General features: G+C 45.8%; 1 protein-coding gene across 1 annotated transcript in view; it reads right to left on the minus strand.

The window, feature by feature from the left end:
* LOC130110470 (thyrotropin-releasing hormone-degrading ectoenzyme-like) overlaps nt 1-21,289 on the minus strand; it is a 373,072-nt gene that overhangs the window by 112,015 nt on the left and 239,768 nt on the right. The window contains exon 12 of the mRNA XM_056277578.1: nt 1,853-1,986. Coding sequence (XP_056133553.1) covers nt 1,853-1,986 — 134 coding nt within the window. The remainder of the gene's footprint in view (nt 1-1,852; nt 1,987-21,289) is intronic.

Genomic DNA, 21,289 nt, shown 5'->3' on the forward strand with positions numbered 1-21,289 from the left:
TTTGCTTTATGCAGATGATCTAGTTTTGTTGTCACCAACCGCAGGTGGGCTACAACAACTACTAGACCTGCTTGAGAACTATTGCCAGCACTGGGCCCTAGCAATGAATCCAAAAAAGACCAAAGTAATGATCTTCCAGAAGAAGCCCAGATGTCAGGAAAATAGATTTCAGTTAACTCTAGCTAGCACCACCTTAGAGCATACGATGCAGTATACTTACCTGGGTCTAATTATTACAGCATCAGGGAGTTTCAGTAGGGCAGTGAATAACCTAAAACAAAAAGCTGGCAGAGCTCTATATGCAATTAGAAATAAATTCTTTAACATCGATATACCAATCTCCATCTGGTGCAAACTGTTTGATAGTGTAATTCTGCCCATTGCACTATATGGAAGTGAGGTATGGGGTCCACTCAGTCTTTCCAGCTACACTAGATGGGACAAGCATCCAGCAGAAACCCTACATGCTGAATTCTCTAGAATGATTCTGAAAATATAAAGGAAAACACCAAACAACGCATGTAGGGCAGAATTAGGCCGGTTTCCATTATTGATAAATGTACAGAAAAGATCTCTAAATTTCTGGATGCACTTAAATACAAGCCCAACAAATACATTGTACTTTAAAGCTCTGAAAACCCAAGAACTGAACCCCGAAAAGAGTCCCCTGAAGCAGCTGGCTCTGAGACTCACTAACCCTTTAACAAATACTAAGACCAACCAACCTCAGGCCAGCACTGCATTCCAAACCAACATGAGGATAAATCAGACTATAAAACAAACAAACATGAGGATAAATCAGCTATAAAACAAACAAACATGAGGATAAATCAGCTATAAAACAAACCAACATGAGGATAAATCAGACTATAAAACAAACAAACATGAGGATAAATCAGACTATAAAACAAACCACCATGAGGATAAATCAGCTATAAAACAAACCAACATGAGAATAAATCAGGCTATAAAACAAACCAACATGAGGATAAATCAGACTATAAAACAAAGCAAGAACAATTATCTGAAACATTGGAACGCTGAAATCAAAACTGAAAACAAACTAGAAGTCTATCGGGCCCTAAAAACAAACTATGATTTGGAAGAACACCTCTTAATTGTCAGAGACAGGAAGCAGCGACAGACCCTCACCAAATACAGGCTCAGTGACCACAGTCTAGCCATTGAAAAGGGGAGACACAAAAAGACATGGTTCCAAAAGAGCATCGAACATGTGGTCAGTGCATGACAGATGAGGTGGAGACAGAGGGGCACTTCCTCCTTAAATGTGACACATGTGAAAAACAGCGCCAGGCTTTTGTCCAGGAGCTGGAACATGTGACTCCAGAGTAGCAGGACATGGAGGACGCAGATAAGCTGCGGGTGGTCCTGGGAGGGGGGCTGCGGCGAGCATTGCAGCAAGATTTATATTATCTTGCCACAACCTGAGAGACAGTAGGGGACGGCACCTATTGCTACTGTTGTTGTTTGATATCATAATCATTGTTGTTGCTGCTGTTATTATTATAATCATTGTTGTGTTGTGTTGTTGTTTTACATGCTTTGGCAATATGTACACAAACGTATGTCATGCCAATAAAGCACATATTGAATTGAATTGAATTGAATTGAATTGAGCAACAGAGAGACAGAAGGACAGAGGGACAGAGACAGAGAGAGACAGACAGACAGACAGACAGACAGACAGACAGACAGACAGACAGACAGACAGACAGACAGACAGACAGACAGAGGTGGTGCAGGTTATAACCTCACCACACTTAACACACTTGGACAGACACACAGAAAAAGAAAGAGGGACAGATAGGTAGGAAAACAGACAGACAGATACCTCAGGGTTGTTGTGCAGTTGTTGAATCAACAGTTTCCAGTTCTGAAGGTCATAGTTGACCCGGAAATACCCTGTCTGGTTGATGTTGCCTAGTAACCAGATGTCATCTTCCATATGACCGACACTGTGGGTTTCTAAGAAGAAAAAAGATGGTACACATTAGTCAGTCCATCAGTCAATTAGTCATGTCTCTCCCGCTCTCTCTCGCTCTGTGTGTGTGTGTGTTCTGCCCATTACAAAAAGATGGGCGGAACATTTTGAGACTCTTTTGAACCAGCCTGCCCCAACAGACCCCTCAATCTTGGATGAACTACCTGCCCGCCCCACTATCCAAGACCTTGACCTTCTACCAAGCTTTGAAGAGGTTCATTGTGCAGTTAGGTCGCTGAAAAATAACAAGACCCCTGGCCCTGACAGTATCCCTGCAGAGGTTTTTAAACAGGGAGGCTACCTCTGCACCCGTGCACTTCTCCTGTTCATCTCACATGTATGGAAGAATGAAACTGTCCCTCGGCAGTGGAGGGATGCTAACATCATCTCCATATATAAAGGCAAAGGAGACAAGTCCCTCTGTGGCAATAGCCGGGGCATTTCACTACTGGCTGTTGCTGGAAGAGTCCTGGCCAAACTCATGTTACACAGGCTGGTAAAACACATCTCAGAGGAGCTGTTGCCTGAGTCACAGTGTGGGTTCAGGAGGAATAGGAGTACTGTGGACATGGTGTTCACAGCACGGCACCTCCAGGAGAAGTGTAGGGAGCAACATCAGAACCTCTTCATAGCCTTCATCGACCTGTCAAAGGCTTTCCACACAGTCAGCAGGGACATCCTATGGAACATCCTCCTAAAGTTTGGCTGCCCACGAAAGTTTGTCAACATCCTTCAAAGATTTCATGTGGGGATGATGGCACGTGTGACCATTGGAGGCCAGGAATCTGAGCCCTTCAGGGTGTGCACCGGGGTACGTCAGGGGTGCATCCTTGCTCCAGTTCTCTTCCACACATCTTCCTCCTGTGTGTGACATTGCTGCTCCACGAGGAAATCAGGAAGGACAGTGGGGTTACTGTGGACTTCAGACTAGATGGAAACCCATTTAACATCCGCAGGCTCCAAGCGGTCACAAAAATGACATGTGAGCACATCATGGAGTTACAGGACGCAGATGACTGTGCAGTTGTGGCCCACACATCCGAGGCACTACAAGCTACCCTTGCAGCTGCTGCAAGGGCGCATGGTAGGCTGGGGCTCTCTATAAACATGGCAAAGACTGAAGTAGTATGCCAGTGAGCATCTACTCCTCCATCTCATTCACCAACCTTCACCATCTCCGACAAACCACTCGCAACAGTGGAATCCTTCAAATACCTGGGCAGCTTCCTCTCTGACGACTGCAGCATCGACAGGGAGATACAAAACCGGATTAAACAAGCATCATCCTCTTTTGGCAGACTTAGGAGAAGGGTCTTTCAAAACAAAGACCTCAACCTCCACACCAAAATATCTGTCTACTTGGCAGCTGTCATCACGACTCTCCTCTACAGCTGTGAGGCGCGGACCCTGTGCAGCCACCACCTCAGGATGCTTGAGGCCTTCCACATCAGATGCCTACAATGCATCCTGAGGATAACCTGGTGTGACCGAGTGCCCCATACTGAAATACTCCGCAAGACCAACTGCATCAGCATGGAGGCTACCGTCACCCAGCACCAACTTCGCTGGCTCGGTCACGTCATCAGGATGCCGAAGGAGCGCTTACCGCATAAAGTGTTGTATGGCCAGCTACATCTTGGCCGCCGCTTGGCAGGGCACCAGAAAAACGGTACAAAGACCAACTGAAGACCATCATAAAGAAGTGCGGCCTGAACCTGAGCCAGCTGGAGGACACTGCCGCCCAACACTCCATCTGGCAGCAGCTCTGTCAACAAGGGGTGCAAAACCTCAAGAAGGACTGAGGTGATCGACGGACCAGGAGACTTCTGAAGAGACACGAAGCCAGTACCACACCTACACCCCCAGTCAGTACACCTACACCCCCAGTCAGTACACCTACACCCCCAGTCAGTACACCTACACTCCCAGTCAGTACACCTACACCCCCAGTCAGTACACCTATACCCCCAGTCAGTACACCTACACCCCTAGTCAGTACACCTACACCCCCAGTCAGTGACTCACCTGTTCTGTCTGTGGCAGACAGTGTGGATGGTGGATTGAGCTTTACAGCCATAAGAAGACTCACAAGTGACAGAGGCAGGATTGTCATCGGACACGACGGACAACCTTAAGCAAGTAAGTAAGTAAGTGTGTGTGTGTGTGTGTGTGTGTGTGTGTGTGTGTGTGTGTGTGTGTGTGTCTCTCTCTGTCTCTCAATTCAATTCAATTCAGTTCAGTTCAACAGGGCTTTATTGGCATGACCATATTCTGTTACACAGTATTGCCAAAGCACAAGGTGGTAAAAAACAGTACAGTGCACTTTATAACATACAAACTATAAAAACGTTGCTGTGCCGATAAAAACAAACAAACAATAAATGAATGGATGGACGGGTGGATGATATATGAATGGATGGATGGATGATATATGGATGGATGGATGGAAGATAGATGAATAGATTGATTGATGATAGATGGATGGATGATAGATGAATGGATGGACGGATGATAGATGAACGGATATATCTATATAACTGCTGTTTTGCTATAACTGACTGCTGTTTTGCTATAACTGACTGCTGTTTTGCTATAACTGCCTGCTGTTTTGTTATAACTGCCTGCTGTTTTGCTATAACTGACTGCTGTTTTGCTATAACTGACTTTTTTGCTATAACTGACTGTTGTTTTGCTATAACTGACTGCTGTTTTGATATAACTGACTGCTGTTTTGATATAACTGCCTGCTGTTTTGCTATAACTGACTGCTGTTTTGATATAACTGCCTGCTGTTTTGCTATAACTGACTGTTGTTTTGCTATAACTGACTGCTGTTTTGATATAACTGACTGCTGTTTTGATATAACTGCCTGCTGTTTTGCTATAACTGACTGCTGTTTTGCTATAACTGACCACTGTTTTGATTCAATTGACTGCTGTTTTGATATAACTGACTGTTGTTTTGCTATAAGTGACTGCTGTTTTGCTATAACTGACTGCTGTTTTGCCATAACTGACTGCTGTTTTGCTATAACTGACTGCTGTTTTGATATAACTGACTGCTGTTTTGATAGAATTGACTGCTGTTTTGATATAACTGACTGCTGTTTTGATATAACTGACTGCTGTTTTGATAGAATTGCCTGCAGTTTTGATGTAACTGCCTGCTGTTTTGCTATAACTGACTGCTGTTTTGATATAACTGACTGCTGTTTTGCTATAACTGACTGCTGTTTTGCTATAACTGACTGCTGTTTTGCTATAACTGACTGCTGTTTTGCTATAACTGACTGCTTTTTTGATATAACTGTCTGCTGTTTTGCTATAACTGACTGCTGTTTTGCTATATCTGACTGCTGTTTTGCTATATCTGACTGCTGTTTTGATATAACTGACTGCTGTTTTGCTATAACTGACTGCTGTTTTGATATAACTGACTGCCTTTTTGATGTAACTGACTGTTTTTTTGCTATAACTGCCTGCTGTTTTGATATAACTGACTGCTGTTTTGATATAACTGTCTGCTGTTTTGATAGAATTGACTGCTGTTTTGCTATAACTGACTGCTGTTTTGCTATACCTGACTGCTGTTTTGATAGAATTGACTGCTATTTTGCTATAACTGACTGCTGTTTTGCTATATCTGACTACTGTTTTGATATAATTGACTGCTGTTTTGCTATAACTGACTGCTGTTTTGATATATCTGACTGCTGTTTTGCTATAACTGACTGCTGTTTTGATATAACTGACTGCTGTTTTGCTATATCTGTGTATTTTAACTTCTGGAGTGATTCTGAATTGCTGGTTCATCTAGAATAGAGTAAGTATCATCTTCCTTGCTTAATAAGTTGCTATTAGTCTTATTCGAGCTGCTTGAGTATTAGTCCTTTTCTGTACAGGTCTGCTGCTGGTTCCTAGTGGGAACTAGTGGGATCTTATTCTAGCTGTAGCTGCCTTATTCTACCTGTAGCTGTTTTTCACCTGTCCTTAAATATTTCTTGTTGCCTAGCTGTTTCGACTTAGTTATCCTTTTAGCTTATAACTATGTTCCTTCGTAACTTGCTGTTTGCAATTTTAATAGTTTTGTATGAGGTTTGATAGGGTTTTACATAAGTGACCAGTTTCTGGGCAAGCCATAGTTTTCACATGACGTCACATTCATATTGGAACGCCCACCTGGCAGGCAAAACACTTCCCAAATGGCAGCATTATTGACCCATCCAGAACGAAATACATATAACTGTCTGTACTTTTGTAAGTGTTCATCCTGGCAGCAGTGTAAGGAGAGGGGTCTCCACAAGATAGTATATGTAAGCATCGCCAAATTGGAACTCTGGCAGGGACTTCACTGTTTCTAGAGACTGAAATACTGTGGCGGGTGCTGTATATGAATCGCAAGTGCCCAAAACTTGTAGTTTGTTAATATATCTTTGTTTTTCTTCTTTCGTAAGGTGATCCAAATAGTCGTTGCTTGGAACAGCTGGAAAATTGACGGGTCTGTGCTGCTGCTCTATGGAGTTTCCACTGTTGGCTGCCATGCTGCAACTTTGTTTTGCCTTTGTTTTGACTGAAAACTATGGATAGGCTTAGTTTCAGTTTAGCTTTTTGGCCAATTGGGTGTTAAGTGGCCAGGGTGTGGTCTGCACTCATGGCAGACAATTAGCAATCAGTGTTCTTTAAATCACTACTGCTACTTGGAAGTGTCAGGTAAACAAGCCGAGGGCAAACAGGTGTAGGATCAATGAAGGCTAGAGTGAACGAAGGCAAACGCGACTTTTTCAAGCCAAGACCTCGTGAAGCAAGGACTGCCCTTTATAGATCCAGTCAGTCCTCTGTATTTTGTGTACCTAGTATAGACTGTGTTTCCTTCGCATTCCTGTTCTTTCCTCTTCCCGGGGCTGGCATAGATGTTGGGTCACCCCTAGGTGCTGTGACCGTACCAGTCTCATCTATCCCACTCTCTCCACTCACGTTGAGCAAGTGGTGACGGGAAGGCTCTGGGATTGCCAGTCCATGGTGCCGAAAGCTGAGTTTATCTCAGGCTACGCATCCTTGCTCTCCCTCAACTTTCTTGCTCTAACTGAGACCTGGATCATGCCAGAAAACATGACCACACCCGCAGCTCCGTCAGATATGTACTCTTTTCTGACACTCCCAGAGCTGGGAGGGGGGTTGGTGGTACTGGCCTGCTAATCTCCCTGAAATGGAAATACTCTCGTTTCCATTCCACAATTTTCTCTGCCCTCTTTTGAATTTCATGCTGTTACTGTCTCTTATCCAGTCAAACTCACCATTGTGGTTGTGTACCGCCCACCAGGCCCCCTTGGTGAGTTTCTAGAGGAGCTTGACACACTTGTCTCGCACTTCCCTGTTGATGACTCTGCACTTATCCTTCTCGGTGACTTCAACATCCACACTGATAAGCTAGATCCACTTCTCTCTTTCCTCTCCTCCTTTGAACTTCACCTCTCACCCTCTCCTCCTATCCACAAGGCCAGCAACCAGCTGGACCTTATCTTTACTAGACACTGTCCTATTTCCAAACTCTCTGTTACTCCCCTCCAGCTCTCTGACCACTATTTAATGTCCTACTCTCTCTCCCTCTCTTCTCCCCCCTCAGCCCCTCCCCCTTCCCACATGGTTTCCACCTGTAGACACCTCGGCTCTCTCTCCGCCACTGATCTTTCTTCCTCTCTTACCTCTATCCTCCCTACACCTGAATCTTTCTCTCTCCAACCCCCTGACACTGCTACTGATCTTCTTCTCCCTACCCTCTCCTCTTCTCTGGACAATCTCTGTCCCCTCACCTCCAGGCTTGCATGTCCACTCCACCTGCCCCTTGGCTGTCTGTCTGACTCAGTATGTACTGACAGATGGAGCCTAAGAGTGGCAGAGCAAAATGGAGAAAAGGCAAACTCCCAGAGGACCTTCTCAACTTCCAAGCTCTTCTTTCCACTTTGTCCTCCTCCCTTTTTGCCGCTAAAGCTGCCTTCTATTGTTCTAAAAATCCTATCCTCTGCCTCTAATCCTAAGAAACTCTTTGAAACCTTCTCTACACTTCTTCAACCCCCACCTCCTCCTCCTCCTTCCTCCCTTGTCCCTGATGACTTTGTTAACTCCTTTGACAGGAAGATAAACGACATCAGATCCTCCTTTTCTCACCACTCGGTTAGCGTTCCTTGCACTAGCACACCCTCTGCACCCTCTCTCACCTCTCCATGTCCCACCCTATCCCACCTCGCTCCCCTCTCCCCCGAAGAGGTCCTAAACTTCATCACATCCAGTCGCCCCACCACATGCTCCCTTGACCTGGGCCCCTCCCCTCTTCTTCATTCTATAGCACCTGAACTCCTTCCCTTTCTAACCCACCTCATCAATACCTCCCTCCAGGCAGGATGCTTTCCATCTGCCTTCAAGACTGCTAGAGTCACCCCCCCCTTCTCAAGAAACCATCACTTAACCCGTCTGACGTCAAAAACTACAGACCAGTTTCCCTTCTACCCTTAAAAACTACAGACCGGTTTCCCGTCTACCCTTTCCATCCAAACTCTCGAACGTGCTGTCTTTAACCAACTTTCTTTATACCTACACCAGAACAACCTCCTGGACCCCAACCAATCTGGATACAAGGTGGGTCACTCGACAGAGGCGGCTCTCCTTGCAGTGACAGAATTGCTGCACACTGCGAGAGCTAACTCTCTCTCCTCTGTCCTGATACATGGAGGGGATCTGTGTCAGAGCCTCGCAGACTGACTACAGGCGTTCCACATGATACACATGTAGAGACACGCATTGCTGCGTGCTTGACTGACATCTCGAAGTGGATGGCGACACAACACCTGATGTTCAATCTGGACAAGACAGAGCTGATGTTCCTCCCGGGGAAAGGTTGCCCGCACCGAGACCTGGCCATCACCATTGACAACACCGTGGTGACGCCAACTCGGACTGCGAGGAATCTGGGTGTGATCAGGGATGACCAACTGTCATTTGCTGCAAACGTTGCATCGGTTGCTCGCTCCTGCAGATTTCTCCTCTATAACATCAGAAGGATTCGCCCATTCCTCACCAACAAGATGGCACAGGTGCTCATCCAGGCTCTGGTCATCTCCCGGCTGGACTATGGCAACTCCCTCCTTGCTGGCGCCCCAGCGTCAGCCATCAGACCTCTGGAGCTTGCTCAGAAAGCTGCAGCTCGTCTGGTGTTCAACCGCCCTAAGTTCTCCCACACAACTCCCCTTCTCATGTCCCTACATTGGCTCCCAGTCGCTGCTCACATCCAGTTTAAGACTGTGATGCTAGCCTACAGGGCAGTGAAAGGAACAGCTCCTTCCTATCTCCAGGCCATGGTCAAGCCCTACACCCCTGCCCGACCACTTCCCTCTGCTGCCTTGGGATGCCTGGTTGCCCTGTCGCTCAGAGGCCCCTGCTGCCGATCGAACCAATCACGGCTCCTTTCTTTCCTGGCCCCACAGTGGTGGAATGAACTCCCGACTGATGTCAGGACAGTGGAGTCGCTGCCCATCTTTCGGCGCAGGTTGAAAACTCACCTCTTCAAGAACTACTACCCTGATACTTGCGCTTAGCACTTATTCACTCATTTAAGAAAAAAAATCTTTCTTGCGCTTTTACTTTTGCGCTGGTTTTGCTCTTAGATGCTTGTTTAGAGAGAGGATGTACTCGACCTCTGATGACTAGTAGTTCTCCTGATTTCCTACACTAAATGATGCACTCATTGTAAGTACCTTGGATAAAAGCGTTGGCTAAATGACTGTAACGTAATGTAATATATGGATGAATGGATACTAGGTGTATGGGATGGATGATAGATGGATGGATGGATGGATGCAGGATAGATGTATGGATGGATGATAGATGAATGAATGGATGATAGATGTATAGATGGGTGGATGATAGAAGAATAGATGGATGATAGATGAATGGATGGATGGATGATAGATGAATGATGGATAAATTATAGATGGATGGATGGATGGATGGATGGATGGATGGATGGATGGATGGATGGATGGATGGATGGATGATAGATGTATGGGTCGATGGATGATAGATGGTGGATGGATGGATGGATGATAGATGAATGGATGGATGGATGATAGATGAATGGATGGATGGATGATATATGAATGGATGGATGATGATAGCTGTATGGATGGATGGATGGATGGATGGACAATAGATGGCTGGATGGATTGATAGATGTATGGATGATAGATGAGGGGGTGGATGGATGATAGATGAGTGGGTGGATGATAGATGAATGAATGGATGGATGATAGATGTATAGGTGGATGGATGATAGATGTGTGGGTGGAGCGAATGGATTGATGTTGCTGATGATGGATGGCTAGCTTCCTCAGTTCAGCAAAAAGATAAGATATATTCATCTGTTACTTCTCGTTCTTTCCAATTCTGTCCTGTTTGAATCTTTCTCTCAATTCAATTCAATTCAATTCAAACAAAACATGTTACCAGAGCAGTTTATATCAAGTCCAGTTAGTCAAGTAAATTCTCTATAACAGTACAAGCCTGTTATAAAGAATTTACTTGACTAACTGGATTATTTTGCTCCTTATTTGTTGAGCACTTTCTCTACCGTTGAGTGTTTCTTTTAACAAAGTTATAAATATATATATATATATATATATATATATATATATATATATGTGTGTGTGTGTGTGTGTGTAGGAAACAAACGTTTACTACATAGCAGTACAAGCTTGTTTCGTGCGTCACGCACTCATCAGCTGCTACTGTGATTCAACAACAAAAAAACACAGTTTACGTTGCCCCGCGTCACGCTCCTAATTTCGGTGGACAGCAACCAATGAGAGGAGAAAACATTTGAACTATTACAACCAATGGGGTAGGTAGTTACGATGCACAGCAACAAACGCTGGGCGAATATTTTTTATCATAGGATGAATCCGGAAGGTTCCCGCCCTCAGGCGCTAGGATTGGCCAGGTCTGCCTGTCAGTCAAGGCCGATGCGAACGCGCAACAACCCTAACCCTAACCCTAGCCACGTTTGCTAGCTAACTGTTAGCCATTAGCCACGTTTGCAACCAAGCTAACTGTGAAAACTTAACTGTGTGTACGATAAGCAAATATTTCTTTCCTCAGATAAATCCGTAAAGTTGACTGACAGGCAGGTCTGGCCAATCCTCGCGCCTGAGGGCGGTGTTGGTAAATAAGGGTTTACCGCTTTAAGAACAAGATCTGGGGTCGGACTCTGATTGGTTGGTAGGGAGGGGGGAATGAGGAAGTTGTTGTTGTTGTTGTGTGGCGCGAACGGTATTGGGAGCTCCGCGCAAGTGAAAGGAAATATTATGACTAAGAACTGTGATATATTGGACCTATGTCAACGTTTTGTGCAGCTGTGAGGAAGGATTAAATGTGTTTCCAAAGAGAGAAGACGGTGTCCTCGCCATTTTCAGACAAAGTGAACTATTGAACTGTGTTGGGTTGTACTCCGGAGTTTAGCTAGCTAGCACCAGGCAGTGATGGACAGCGCCAGCGAACTTCGGCCCTGGATCCGAAATAAATTCGGTTCCCCTGTATCTTCCGGCGAAGGTAGTCAGAAGACGGAGACAGGAAAAGTAACACTGGGGGCTCTTGTCCGGGATAAATTCGGTCTGCATCGGCGAGTGAACTCTAAGGAAAATATATGCTATTTCTGAAGAAGACAGCTAATCACAAAATGGCGGCAGCCCGCGGGAGCAATGTGACTGAAAGTGAAAGTAATTATCAGGAGATTAACTTGAATCCATTCATGGATCATAATGGTCAGCAGACCAATCCTTTCATGCCAGACTATACACTACCAGTTTCAAGCACAAATCCATTTCTGACATGGGATGGGATGGTCAGGGACAGTGGAACTGATGTGCAGGATAGTTATAGCCATATCTATCCAGAAGAAAATGAACTGCTGTCAGGGGGCCAACCCAATGCCTGGGTATATCCCCAAACTGTAGCTTTTGTGGCAACACCCAACAACAACCCGTTTGTGTCTGAACAACCCGTGGGATATGCTGAAAGCACACCAATGCATCATAATCCATTTACTTCATGTCCTGAGCTCTCTCCCCAGCCATTCACCCCAGGGATGCCCATTGGGAGTAACCGTCGTGTGAATGTGCAACCGACAGATTTTGACGCAACACCACCGTATGAACATGAGCAATCTCCACCTAGTTATGGCAGGTCCCGCATACGCCGCACAGGTGTGCACCGTGACCCCTCCCCAGAAAGTGAGGATGACTTGGACAGACGTGAGCGCATCCCCACACTGTCTGGCCAATATGATGGTACCACCGCATGGAGAGAGTTCATATACCGTTTTAAGAGCTGTGCTATAGCTAACCATTGGTCAGAAACCACCAAGGCTGTCCAGCTGAAATTCTGTCTAGTAGGTGCTGCTGGTGCCGTGGTCCACCGGAACCCCCGGTCTGCTAGATGGGATTACAGCCATACTGTGGAGGAGCTGGAGGCCGCCTATGGTCCCACATCAGAGCATGCTGCTGCAGTGGGCATCGAGTTGAGGCAACGGGTCCGTAAACCAGGTGAGGTCCTACATGCTTTGAGAGATGACATATATGAAAAGGTATCAATCGTGTATGCTAACAGAACGGAGCAAGAACAAGATGCCATTGCGGTAGAAGTGTTCATAAATGCTATGGGGGACGCTGGCATTGTACAAAAGCTGTTAGAAGAGCGGCCCAGTACTCTGGCCCAGGCATATGAAATTGCCCATCGGTATGCAACCACGAAAAGAGCAGCAGAGAATGTAACCCAGCTCATGCTAACAGGGGCCTGTAATATGACCGAGCGGAGGCCTAGAACAGCTACAGTGCGTTAATATGAGGAGGAAGAGCTTAAGAGCAGCGTGGCCGTCATAGTCACACCTGATGAGAGGCCTAAACCCTCCAATTCTCGTTCTCAGCCAAACAGACAAAAGGGTGGTCGTAAAAGTATCAACTGGGATGAAATCCGCTGCCATAATTGTTCCGGCATAGGGCATATGAAACGAAGCTGCCCCTCACCAAGACAGGCAAATATGGTTCAAACAGCCCCGGTGCCCCAGGCCACAAGGAACTTACACTCATCCAATGTGTTGCAGCTTAGAGCTCAGGGCCAAGAGATGAGCATTCATGTACTAATCCATAACCTTGAGATGTGTGCTCTTTTAGATTCTGGTGCAAGGAGAAATGTTCTTCCTGAGCGTCATTACAATGCTCTCGACCCTGAGATCCGACCCCCGCTCGAACCTTCAGTGAAGGGCATGACCTGTCATGAGTCATGCCCTTGTAGGGTTCCTGACACCCCTCAGTCCAGGAGCATCAACCATCAGGGGGTGCAATGTGATTTGGACAACATCCAGGTGGTGCCAAGCCCAGTGTGGGTGGTGGAGTCACTCAAAGGAACCGCAGAGTCTCAGACAGAGAGGATCTGCCTCACAGACACTACTCCTCTGGCTGGACCCTCGAGCAGCTGCGTGATGCACAAATAGCAGACTCAGACATTGGTCTCATCAGGAGGTGGTTGGAATCAGGTGGGGAGCGGCCTCGCTGGGTGGAGGTTTCGCCACACAGCCCAGCCACGAAGACCTACTGGAGCCAGTGGAAACGACTATACTTAAGGGATGGCATCCTGGTGAGACGCTTCTACTTCAACAATGATGACCTGTTCTACCCGCAGATTTTGCTGCCCCATGCATTTCAGTCAGACGTGCTGAAGCAGATGCACGATGGACCTGTTGGAGGCCATTTTGGGGTTGACCGCACCCTGACCCGCATCCAGAACCGGTACTACTGGTACCAGATGAGAGAAGATGTTACTCTCTGGTGTCATACCTGTATAAGTTGTGCTGCAAACACCAGGCCAGCCAAAACACCTCAAGGCCCCATGGGAACTGTGAGGGTGGGGACACCTATGGAGCAGGTTGCCCTAGACATCATGGGCCCACTAAATGAGACTGAACGCCACAACCGATACGTGTTAGTAGTGCAAGACTACTTTAGTAAGTGGGTGGAGGCATATCCCTTGCCAGATCAGCAGGCTGTGACAGTGGCCGCGGTGTTTACCTCTGAGTGGGTGTGTCGGTATGGAGCGCCATACACCCTCCACAGCGACCAAGGCACAAATTTTGAATCTGAGGTTTTTCAGAAGATGTGTGAGACTCTTGGTATCGAGAAGACCCGTACCACTCCCTTCAGGCCCCAGTCTGATGGCCAGGTGTAACAGTTTAATGCCACGCTTCAAAAGATCTTGGCCACCACAGCAGAGCGTTGCCATTGGGACTGGGACCTCATGCTTCCCTATGCGGTCATGGCCTACAGAGCGACACAACACAGCTTGACTGGGTTCACTCCTAACATGATGCTGTGTGGAAAGGAAGTGACGGAACCCATTGACCTCGTCACCGGCCTGCCTCCAGACTCAGACAGTGCAGAGGACACTCCGCAGTATGTCACTCAGCTTCGCCAGCGACTACAACTCTCTCATCAGATCGCTAGGGAGGCCCTCGGTCAAGCTGTCACACGGGCGAAGAAACAGTACGACAAGGCTATCTACTGCACCGCATACAGCATAGGTAATGCTGTCTGGTATCTGGTTAAAGGGAGGCAAAGAGTTCAAAACAAAGTGAGGAAGTTCCTGCCTTCATATGATGGGCCATACTTCATTGTAGGACAACTGGATGACCTGGTGTATCACATTCAGAAAGGGCCCAGGTCAAAGGCAACAGTGGTACACCACGACAAGTTGAAACCCTTCAGGTCCCGTACTCCGATGGATAACAGCTAGGCCTTCAAACACGCACAAGTCTGGAACCCAGTTGAGGTCCCACCTCCCGACATGGACACTGACATCGTCGACTCTGACCCAGGGTTGTCCAGCCTGTTCTCTGACGCAGCGGGTGGAGAGCCTGACAGCCAGCAACTAACCGAGCTGGTAATTGATGATCTTTCCAGTCCGGCCCCTCCTTCACCAGCTTCTCTCCACATGGATGTGCTCACCCCCAAGCAGTGGGGAAGTTCATGCCAGTGGGGGTAGTGCATTGCCAAGGAGTCAAGAAGGGACTGTTTCAGATTGTGGGTTGAGACAAACACCTACGAGGCCTAACAGGAGTAGGAGGGCTCCTAACAAATATGGAGAGTGGGTGGCTCATTGAACTGAATTGTTGAGAGAGAGAAAAAAAAAGAAACAGAAAAAAAATCAGTGTTGCTTGAAATGACTTGTTGTCATCATTTTGTTGTGCACCAGGCAGTGACAGACAGCGCCAGCGAACTTCGGCCCTGGATCCGAAATAAATTCGGTTCCCCTGTATCTTCCGGCGAAGGTAGTCAGAAGACGGAGACAGGAAAAATAACAGCGGGAACTTCCCAGATTCATCCTAGGAAAAAAGTATTGGCCAGCGGCGGGGTAGAAAAAATTGCAACCAATGGTTGGGCAGAAAACATTACAACCAATGGGGTAAGGGGTTGGGGCTTGTTTTGCAAATGCATTTAAAGGACCAGGACACTGTTGAAATAGCCTACATTTAGAATATAACAAGATAACGTCAAATGGGGTAATTTATGTATATCACACAGTGGGGTGGTGTTGGGGCACAGTTGGAAGACTACGCGTGCACACAGGGGGAGACTCACATTGTAATGTTCTTATTTTTTAAACTGCTAGAGAGACAGTGTTTGGAACTTCTTGCTAGCTCGGCTAGCTGCTTTATTCTCTCCTCGGTTCTGGTTTGCACACGTTATCTACCTCTTACTTTCTGTCTATCCATATCATCTGTGTTATTCTGACACCAATAGGTCACCCATATGTATTGTTAATATAAACATCATTACATCCCCTTTCCAAACAGGTCAATATAACATATTGCATAAGCACAACTCTTATATATAACATATTCCATAACCATAACTCTTACATATAACATATTACATAACCATAACGCATAGCACTTCAAGTGTAAACATTCTTAACATTCAAAATGTCTCAATGTAGCGCAAAGAAACACTAAACATAATATGCACATTAAAGACTCAAATATCCTGTTAAGACAAAACTTGGAACAACACAAATGCCATTGTGTTGTCTCCTGTGCATGTTCCTTGATGTCCTCCTGAGTCTTCAACAGACTCCTCCTGTTTCTCCACAACACTTGCCTGTTCTCCGTCTTCACAGTGAATGAATGACCTGGGACTCACTTCACTGAAGACAGTTGCCTTCTGGTCCAGGAATCGGGATGCTCGATTTTTACAACATCCCCTTTCTGAAGTCCCCTTGCTGCTTTGTCATAGTTCATTTTCTGTTTGAGCTCGAGTTTCATCCTCTTATTAGCCAGTTTTCTGTTGTCGTTGTTCTCTTTTGAAACATGTGGAAGTGTGGTGCGCAGCTTGCGACCCATGAGGATCTCACCAGGCGATGCTCCATACTCCAGAGACGCTGCCCTGTAGCTTAGCAAAGCCAGGTAAGGGTCAGTTTTACCATCACTTGCCTTTTTCAACAGTCTTTTTACAATCTGGACCCCTTTTTCAGCCTGTCCATTTGACTGTGGATACAGTGGACTAGAAGTAAGGTGCTGAAATCCATACAGCCTAGCAAACTCCCTGAATTCCCACTATTGTACTGGGGACCATTGTCACCGACCACCCATTGTGGGATTCCATGTCTGGCGAAAAAATCTTTCATATGTGTGATGACAGACTGTGCTGATGTACTGAGGAGTTGTGCTACCTCAGGGTAGTTTAAATAATAGTCTATTACCAAAAGGTAGTCATTGCCATTCAGATGGAATAGATCAGTGCCCACCTTTTGCCATGGTGCAGTTGGTAGCTCTGCAGTCAGCATTGGTTCTTTTGCTTGTTTATACTGGTGTCTGAGACATATATCACATTTCCCTATCATGTTCTCAATATTCATGTTGATATCCAGCCAAAAACTGCTTCTCTTACTCTCCTTTTACATTTCTCCACACCGAGATGTCCTTCATAGATACAACGAAGATGTCCTGGCGCATGGATTGAGGGATGATAATTCTGTTTTGTCTCAACACGAGGCCATTAGCCACACTCCAATCTGCTCACACAGAATAGAACTGCGGACATCTTCCTTTTGTCCAACCATTGCGGGTATGGTAGACCACTTTCTGTAGCAAAGGGTCTTTTTCAGTTTCAATCACAATTTGCTGCAACATGACATCAGACGCAGGGCGTGAAGCCGTCACCATGTCAACATGTTCATCGACATCATCAGTTGTAGAGCTGACTGGCATGTCAGTGACTGGTGCTGGTGCCCTAGACAAAGCATCCGCCAGCACTATGTATTTTCCTGGCGTCTAGATTAACTCAAAATCATACCACTGTTGCTTCATCATCAGGCGTTGGATTCTAGGGGACATGTTGTTGAGGTTTTTTTTTTATCATTGAAATCAGTGGTTTGTGATCAGTCTTGGCTGTAAAAGTTGGCAAACCATATACATAACTATGAAACTTTCCACACCCATACACTAAACCCAGTCTCCTTCTCTATTTATGCATAGTGCTTTTCAGTCTCTGTCATCGATCTTGATGCATACGACACCGGCTGCCATTTGTCTCCGTTGGCTTGAAGTAGTACAGCTCCCAAGCCATCTTTGGAGGCATCAGTGGAGATCTTTGTTGTTTTTGAGGGATCAAAGAATATGAGGACTGGCTCAGTAGAGTTTCCTTCAGTTTTCCCATTCTTTTTCATGTCGAGCAGTCCACACAAACAGCTTGCTCAGCTGAAGCAGTTCTCTAAGGTATGCTGTCTTGGTGGAAAGATTAGGTATGAATTTACCCAGGAAGGTTATCATTGCCATGGCTCACTGGACTCCTTTTTTATCATTGGGAGGAGGCATTTCAAGTATGGCTTGCACTTTTGACTGATCAGGTTCCACCCCCTCTCCTGAAATCTTGTCTCCTAAGAAGGTAATTTCTCTGACCCCGAACTGACATTTTTTTCTGTTCAGTTCGAGTCCACTTTCTTGGACTCTCTGCAGGAGTCTTTTCAGTCTTTCATCATGCTGTTGACGTGGACTTCCCCCAGACCATCAAGTCATCTATATACACCCTGGTGCCTTCCAGACCATCTATCATGGACTCCATCGCCCTGTGAAAGATTTCTGGTGCTGAAATGATGCCAAACGGGAGCCTCAGAAAACAGTACCTCCCAAATGGTGTGTTGAAAGTGCAGTACTTACTGCTTTCTGGGTCCAGCTTCAGCTGTCAAAATCCCTGCGAAGCATCCAGTTTGCTGAAATATTTTGCACCTGCCATTTCACTGGTAATCTCTTCTCATTTTGGGATTTGATAGTGTTCTCTTTTTATGTTCTTGTTCAGATCTTTGGGATCAAGGCAGACTCTCAACTCACCATTTTTGTTTCTTGACACATGTGATGGCGTTTGCCCAGTCAGTCAGCTCTTCCACTTGCTCAATGACACCAAGTTGTATCATCCGGTCCAGACCTTTTTTCAAGCCAGCTCAAAGTGGTGCTGGTACTCTCCTTGAAGGATGCACTACAGGCTTGGCATCACTCTTGAGCTGGATTTTGTAAGTGTAGGGTAATGTCTCATGTCCTTTGAAAACAAAAGGAAATTCTCTTACTATGTCTGCATTTTCCTCACACTGCAGGTGGTTTTGTTCTTTGCACTGTTTATCCATCATTATGTTCTCACTGTTTATCTGATAGATCCTCTTAACCAACCCAAGGCCCTCAGAAGCGTTGTCCCCCAGGATTGATTCATGCCCAGTAGGCGCTATGACAAACAACAGGATGTACTGCTTGCCTTTCACAGTCACCTTGAGTTGGCATTGTCCTTGTTTCAATTGACTGTCCATTGTATGCCTTCAGTGGTGTCTTTTTTTCTGATATTCTTTTAGGCGTCTCTCTAAGTGCCTTGAGATCATTCTCGTTAATTAAATTAGCTTTAGCCCCAGTGTCTATCTTAAATGGCACAGTTATTCCATTGATTAGCAGTTGTGTAATCCATTTGTCACCTATCACAGTACTTACAGTCTGACCAGTGCCCTGTGTGCTGTCATCTTCATCGCGTGACACCATCTTGATGAAAAATGCTTCACTCAAATCATCACTGTCATCTGTTTCTTCCACTGTGTGCACCTTATGTCCCTTTTTTCTATCTTTGGAGAGACACATTTTTGCATAATGGTTTTGTCCCTTACACTTTGCACACCTTTTCCCATAAGCGGGACATTGTTTTGGTTTGTGTTTTTCACCACATCTCTTGCAAGTGAAAATCTCGTCCTTATTTTTATCCTTGTACTTGCTCCTGTTTTCCTTTTACCATCAAAGCATTCACCATCTCGCCATCTTGGCTCGCTGCTCTGTGTGCAGGCTCATTAAAAGTCAGTACACGTTGGCGTGCTAGCTCACTGGCCTGGCATATCTTTATAGCCCCTCCAACGTGAGTTCTGTTTCTTTCAATACTTTTTCTCTGTGCTTCTTTTCATTTGTCCTAAACACTACCTGAACTCTAATCATAGAGTCTCTGAGATCATTAAAATTACAAGACTGTGCTTTTAGCTTGAGGTCTGTGAGAAAGCTATCACAAGACTGTCCCTGGCGCTGCATACGTGAACGAAAAATGTACCTTTCATATGTTTAATTATTTTTTGAGAGGCAGTGCTTGCCAAACTTTTTTAAGACCTCATCAAACCTGTCTTTGTCCTCTGGTCGAGCAAACACAAAAGTATTGTAGACCTCAGTTGCTTCTGTGCCAGCGCCGGTGAGCAGTATGGCTATTTTTCTAGCATCTAGCTTACTATCCACTGCGACAGCTGCAAAATACAGCAGAAACTTCTGTTTGAACGTCTTCCAGTTTGCATCCATATTTCCAGTCAGTTTCAACGGACTTGGCGGTTTCAATGCATCCATTCTTGTGTCACTCTTGACCAAGTTTACCCTGTCCTGTACCATGTAATGTCTTATTTTTTACATTGCTAGAGACACAGTGTTTAGAACTTCTTGCTAGCTCGGCTAGCTGCTTTATTCTTTCCCCGGTGCTGGTTTGCACAAGTTATCAACTTCTTACTTCCTGTCTATCCATATCATCTGTGTTATACTGACACCAATAGGTCACCCATATGTATTGTTAACATAAACATCATCACACACATCACACCATTCACATTCAAAGAAGAAGAGAAAGGAGAAGGCATCATTCAGAGAGAGAGAAAAGATGAGCGAGAACAGTTTGCAATAATCAATAATCTATACTCTATAATCTATACCCTATAATCTATACTCTATAATCTTGTCAGCAGAACATCCATCCATCCATCCATCCATTATCCGAACCGCTTATCCTGCTCTCAGGGTCGCGGGCATGCTGGAGCCTATCCCAGCAGTCGTTGGGCGACAGCTGGGGAGACACCCTGGACAGGCCACTAGGCCATCACACAGGGCGAGGGTGGACGTGGAGACACACACACACACACACACACACACACACACACACACACACACACACACACACACACACACACACACACACACACACACACACACATATTCATACTTAAGGGCAATTTAGTATGGCTGATTCACCTGACCTACATGTCTTTGGACTGTGGGGGGAAACCAGAGCACCCGGAGGAAACCAACGCAGACACGGGGAGAACATGCAAACTCCACACAGACGATGACCCCAGGTTGGACTACCCCGGGGCTCGAACCCAGGACCTTCTTGCTGTGAGGGGACTGTGCTAACCACTGCGGTCGGCAGAACAGTAGTTGGTAAATACACTGAGAAAGAAACCATGCAGTACAGGTCATGAAGTACTCAATTTATAGGCAACTAATTGTAAGTTAAGGTAAAAAGATGAGATTTAAGATTGGATTTAAATGACTCAACAGACTCTGATTATCTGACGGCAGCAGGCAGGTTATTCCACAAGCATGGGGTCTGATAGGAAAAGGCCCTGCCACCAGCTGTCTTCTTGTAACTTTGGGTACAAACGGGAGCCCTGTATTTTGAGAGCAAAGAGTTTGAGATGGAATATACGGTTTACAGAGATCAGACAGGCATGATGGGACAAGACCCTTTTTCCAACCATCCATCCATTATCCAAACTACTTATCCTTATTCAGGGTCACGGTGGATGCTGGAGCTTATCCCAGCAGGCAGGCTAGACACCCTGGACAGGCCACCAAATCATCACAGGGCTGACGCACACACACACACATTCACACTCAGGGACAATTTAGTATGGCTG

Source organism: Lampris incognitus, chromosome 3 (assembly GCF_029633865.1).
Source record: "Lampris incognitus isolate fLamInc1 chromosome 3, fLamInc1.hap2, whole genome shotgun sequence".
Taxonomy (NCBI): Eukaryota; Metazoa; Chordata; class Actinopteri; order Lampriformes; family Lampridae; genus Lampris; species Lampris incognitus.